The sequence below is a fragment of the Diorhabda carinulata genome, chromosome 1 (genome assembly GCF_026250575.1).
Source record: "Diorhabda carinulata isolate Delta chromosome 1, icDioCari1.1, whole genome shotgun sequence".
Lineage (NCBI taxonomy): Eukaryota > Metazoa > Arthropoda > Insecta > Coleoptera > Chrysomelidae > Diorhabda > Diorhabda carinulata.
Window position 1 is genome coordinate 36,674,892 of NC_079460.1, and position 5,897 is coordinate 36,680,788.

Genomic DNA, 5,897 nt, shown 5'->3' on the forward strand with positions numbered 1-5,897 from the left:
CAAGAGGACAAGAAGTGTGTGTAGTTGTACTACAACTGTTGGATGTAGCTTCGTTCCAATGTTGGGTGCTCCTTCGACGCGGATCAAAAAACCGACTGTCCATGGCCAACGTTGGAAGAAAAAAATTTGTCGAATCTATCCCTAAAAATACTCTTTAACTGGATAGTATACTTCAAATTGACACCTTGAGGAAAATCAACAATAAAACCAACAAATTTACTTTCGGATTCAAAATGATTACCTACATGAATTTTAAGAAGGATGAAATTTGCTTCATCTTTTGATTCAATCGAGTATATCTGCATCATAAAATCTAAAATAATATTTTCGAATGTTTCTTGGAAAATAAAAGCTTACCTGAACAAACTGTTATTAAAATCTTGACGTGATTATAAAAATCTCTGAATTCGCCTTTACAAACAGTAATTATTGAAATAAGCACCTTTTATTTTCAGTTTGTCTACTAATAACTGGTTACTTTACCTTCACAAGGACTTTTTCGTTAATTATGCATCTCTCATCATCAATTTGTAATTTTCTATTTAGGAGTTTTTCAGGTCTGAAGTATAGTTAAAATAGACGACGGTTGACGATTTTTATTCATTTTTTTATCAGATTTTGTTGCTTCAATTGCGAAATCGAAATTATTAATATGAAATCATTTTTATTCATTCTATTACTTGCGTCTGCAGTAATTAGTATTATAGGGGTAAGTTGAATTATTGTTAACAGAGATTAGATGCTGAATTTTTATACATTTTATAGATGAACGAGAAACAGATGAAAGCAGCTGTTAAATTGGTTACTAATATGTGTCTGCAAAAAACCAAAGCCACATCTGGTAAGATTTTCAAATAACTTCTTTATAAAAATATATATATATATATATATATATATATATATATAAGCGGTTTCATATTGGGAACGTGGCAATGAAACACCAATGTGGATTGTGAATTAACTAATTGCCAAGTTCCCAATAAGAAACCGCTCATATTATAGCTGGAAATATGTACATATATGTTCATGTACAAGTTTTTTTTACAAAATTGTTTTTCTTCTGTTACACATTAATTGTTGATTTGTCTTAAGACGTCCTCAGTATTTTACTCATATTTCTTATCGATTATTAAGTTTTGTATATAATGGACTTTAGATATCACCAAAAAAAAGTCTAGATACGATAAATCTGGAAAGCTAGCAGTCCATTATGTGATGTCCCTTCTTCCACTCCATCTGTTCTAAAAACCTTTATTTTAGTAATAACGAACAGCATCACTGAGGGCCTTATCATACTAGCGGATTGGGAGCGTCTTCAAAGCGAAGCTGGCGCGCAACGATCACGACGCGAGCGCACGAATAGCAATGTGGACGCCATTATGTACTGTGTAATTTTTTAATGTTAAAAACATACCTTATAGTAATTACGAGCCTTTCTTTAGGTGTCCCTGATAATCTTAAATGTGTGTCTTCGCACGTAAGTATGAAATTTTTTTGGTTTATTTTTTATTCATTTGCAAAACAAAACAAAGTAGTCGCTCTCTTCTATTCAAATTATTGATAATGAGTCCTCCTAAATTCGTCGATGCTTTCGTTTTCGTCTCCGGTATCTTCGAAATACACAAAGCCACCAGTAGTGTTTCCTCCTCGGAATCCATTTTGTTAATTAGTGTATTGTGCGCTACAAACACGCGACGAAAACTTTGAATTTCTGCCAGCTGCGGCATGTTCGCGACGCATTCGTTGCGAGCCTGCTCCGCTCCGCAGGCGCTCGCAAACCGCTAGTATGATAAGACTCTAAGCGAATGTTATTACTAACTGCGTTTCTTATTGTAGAAACAACACATCATTTAACATAAACGTGGCTTCATCGAAAAAGACAATCTTACTCCTAAAATGAGAGTCTGCATCTACCCTCTTGCAATTCTCCAACTGCAGTTTTGGTAGTTTGTTTGCGATTTGGATCATTATATAGTTTATTGAGTCTCTCTTATTAAGAATAGTTATTCTTTCCTGTTACCATAGAAGTGTATTAAATGTAGAATTATGCGGTCTTAACCGTAATAGATTATAAAAAACCGAAAACATACTTATACAAATTTGTTATTTTAATGTAACGGTGTACTATATTTACGTTTAATCGACTTATGCGGACATCCTAAATTATTTGATAGTTTTTATCAATTTTCTCTAAACCTAAGAGAAACAGAAATATTAGCAAATTATGTTACTTTGTGAACATACTGTATATATCACAACTAGCTACTGACTCCTAATTTTTCTTACCTTGATACAACTTGGTTACAATTCTCAAAATTCTCAAAAATTTGGAAATTATGTTTATATTTGAGCTTTATTATAGTTTCTCCAATCATCAAAAGCTTAATAGGAAGAAGGTGTTTAAATGATTGCTCAAATGCATACATAATATTTCTGATTTAAGGAAAACGTGTTGCATTGTACAAAATATTGTTAGGAAATTGACCTACTTCTTAAAATATTTTGATACAAAAATGAAAAACTACTTGCTCTATTCTCGGTCAATATGAAACCTTCCCAACGGTATTAGAAAATCTCAGATCATCTAACCCAAAAGCGCCTTTTCCATTTCAGAGGACATTGAGAAAATGCACAAAGGAGATTGGGATGTTGATCACACTGCTATGGTAAATATCAATAACACATACTTTATTTAAACTTCTCTAGGAATGTAATATCCTTTATGAATTTATTTCGACCTTTTATCGGAGAAAAACGTTCATTTTTTATTTCTTTGAGATTAATAGCTCTACAAGCAATTTTTTAAAAAATATGATCAGGAAATGTAGGTGAGTTTTGTAAATAAAATGAAAATCGGAGCATTTTTATTAATAGCAGCATGTTTATTCAATCGAATGTAGTTACACTATGGATAAAGAACTAGCAAATACAAAAAAACTTGAATGAAAAATGAATTTATGAAATAATATTTTGTAGTTTCAGTGAATTTTAGAGATGTATCACAAAAAAAAACTATTCTGGAACTCATATTCGTGACAGAACTGAAGGCACATTCACAAGAAGCTAGTCACAATAGTCAAGTAGCTGGCTCCAAAGTAAAAGACTAATTTCTTTCCTTAGTCTTTAATCTAAACAGGTTAATTTTGGATCTCTATAATTGAAGTTCGCTGTGAATGAACATTCTTGAACTAAACGAGTATGTTTCGTGCTATTTTACAGTAGTACCAGTAGGCCTTGAAAATATCAAATTTGAAAGTAACTTGTGACATGCGAAATCCTTAATCTAAAAAAAAATGTGCACCACGTGCACCAAGTATCCCAACATCTACTTGGCCCCTCGGTAAAATAGATCATCAATATCTTGGTGACGCCTAAAGTAGATCCTCTTAAATATCCAAAATATGAGTAAGTCATCATGTTAAAGAAAAAATTTGCCAATTGGTAGACAAAAAGCTTATTTGCTGTATCATTATGTAATTTCTTTACCATTGATAATATTTATTTTTCAGTGTTATATGTATTGTGCCCTCAACTCATATAAATTGGTGAGTAAAACATTTTTAGAACATTATCATGAAATGAACGACATTCTCCTTAATTACTATAATTGGAAATCCAACCATAGCTTAAGTATGGTATAAATATATTTTGCATAATCGAGTTGCTGGTTTGGAACCTTGAGATACAACTAATTAAAGAAAAAAATTAATTTAGTGAGGAGGTTTTAAAATACAGAAAATTATTTTAATTTGATAATAGGTGTAAATATTCTGAGTTTGGACTCAGAATTACGACTATCTTGAACTAGACATAGCCACTGGTCCTGATGGAACATCTCTACCCTGCAAATTGGAAAGTTCAACCCACACCAAAAACAAAAAAAAGATATCATCAATATCATCAACGGCTTTCGTTAAATATGAATGCAGAAACTTCCTGACTATGCCCTCAACGTATAAACTACAGCTATAGAGAAATATCGAAGGCTATTGACAGGTTCTGGCATGCCAACTTTCTAATTAAATCTATTATCCTCATTTATCGACTGGCTTAGTAGCTTTCTCACAGACCGATCCATTCAAGCCACCAATGATACATACACTTAAGAAGGATCTGAGGTCAACACTGGTGTTCCCCAGGAATGCATCTTATCAGCTACTCTTTCTACAACGGTCTAGTCGGCAAAACTGCTAACCCGATCTATAGTTTCGCCAACGAGGCGGGCGCGGGACTTTCAATAATGAACCTGTACAAAATTTTGTTATTGAGTTTAGTCATCTTTTTTTGTCTTTCTAGATAAATAAAAACAATACACTAAATTACGAAGCTGCAATGAACCAATTAGGTGAGCTACCAGAAAGGTACAGAGACTCTGCACAACAATGTACCGATCAATGCCGAGATGCAGGTACAATATTCTGCAATATAATAAAAAATCAGTACCTAGCAAGGTACTATTGTATTTATATTGAGAACTTCCACCGTTACGGTATTTTCATTTATTCTTATCTTGGTTTTAGTCGTTTCGTTGAACGAAAAATGTACAGCAGCATACGAACTTGCAAAATGCATGTACTTTTGCAATCCACAGGTATAAATCCGAAGTCCAATAATTGATACAAAAAACCTCTTTTATTATATTTTTCAGAAATATTTTCTTCCCTAATTCGGAGAGACCTTCAAATTGAAATAATATAAAGCTGATGAAGGTAATCAAGATATGATTAAAATCATTACAAAAAAAATTTGTAGTTTCCTTATCATACCTTTCCAAAACAGGTTTAAACCAACGTAGATGCATAAATGCCTTAAAATATAAAACAAATCGTACAGCAAAATGTGATTTTATTCATGAAAATTATAAGTAATTTTTCACGTTGAATTGAACAGTAAATTAGAATTTGTCTGAATTTCTATATATTTGAGGTTATATTAGATATAACCATACACAGATCTGAGCAGCTTTGAACAATAGATAAAGATGGCATTGGAAATACTAAGAGAAATTGAAATTCCAACAAAACAAGAAAACCAAAATCAGATCAAATGCAAAAAGAAATAAACTACTGACACATTGTTAACCCCTTCCTCTAATTTTATGGCAGATGTTATAGTAATAACTGTGAACACCTAGAATATGAAGCATAAATTGATAAATCTATGCAGTGTCGGATTTGAAAAAAAATGACAAAAGAATAAACGGAAGAAAAATACATCAACCAATCTTGTCAACAAAAACCCATATGTTGAAACAATAATAATAATATAATAACTATGCCTATAATAATAAATATAAGGTGTCTCAAAAGAAAATTCATCTTTGTATTGCTCATTGCGCAGCAATGTCCTTATAGAGCGTTTCTCGGGAGCGGCCCGTGCGTTGTGTCTGCGTGAGTTTTACAAAAACGGTAATTTGGCGACTGTAGCAAGAAGAAATTTCTAAAATATTCGTAATGATCGTCACTTAAATGATGCACCAGGCACTCGACTGCTTAGAAAATAGGTCCGGAAGGTTTAAGAAACCGGATCAATACTGAATAAATCAAAATCCGGTCGACCAACCGACTCAACCATTCGAAAGCATTATGTTGCACAAACTTGTATAAATTCAAAACATAATAATTTCACAGTGTCAGTTATGTTATTTCATAGCTATATTTTATTATTATCTAATTTTCAGTGAGTAAATCAACGATTTATTTTCTGCACTTTTTATAGAGATCTCTAATACTAAACAGTTTGCGTAGTATACCAGGTAAAGAAAACGATAAAACTATAGAAAATACTGAGGCGTTACCAGAGTAATGAATCTGCCAGAAAAAAATATTATTTGAGAATTAAGCGTTTTTCCATTTCGGACGGCTTCGTCCAACTGATTTATTACACCTGTTAGATCT

The 5,897-nt window shown here is 32.4% G+C and overlaps 1 protein-coding gene across 1 annotated transcript; it reads left to right on the top strand.

Annotated features, from left to right (window-relative positions):
* The first annotated feature begins 587 nt into the window (after positions 1 to 587).
* On the top strand, positions 588 to 4,735 carry LOC130892165 (general odorant-binding protein lush-like). Its single transcript, XM_057797386.1, has 7 exons — positions 588 to 709; positions 766 to 841; positions 2,614 to 2,666; positions 3,510 to 3,545; positions 4,297 to 4,408; positions 4,521 to 4,591; positions 4,649 to 4,735. The coding sequence occupies exons 1-7, from the start codon at positions 653 to 655 to the stop codon at positions 4,664 to 4,666; spliced, it is 423 nt and encodes a 140-aa protein (XP_057653369.1). The 5' UTR covers positions 588 to 652; the 3' UTR covers positions 4,667 to 4,735.
* The last annotated feature ends 1,162 nt before the right edge of the window (positions 4,736 to 5,897 follow it).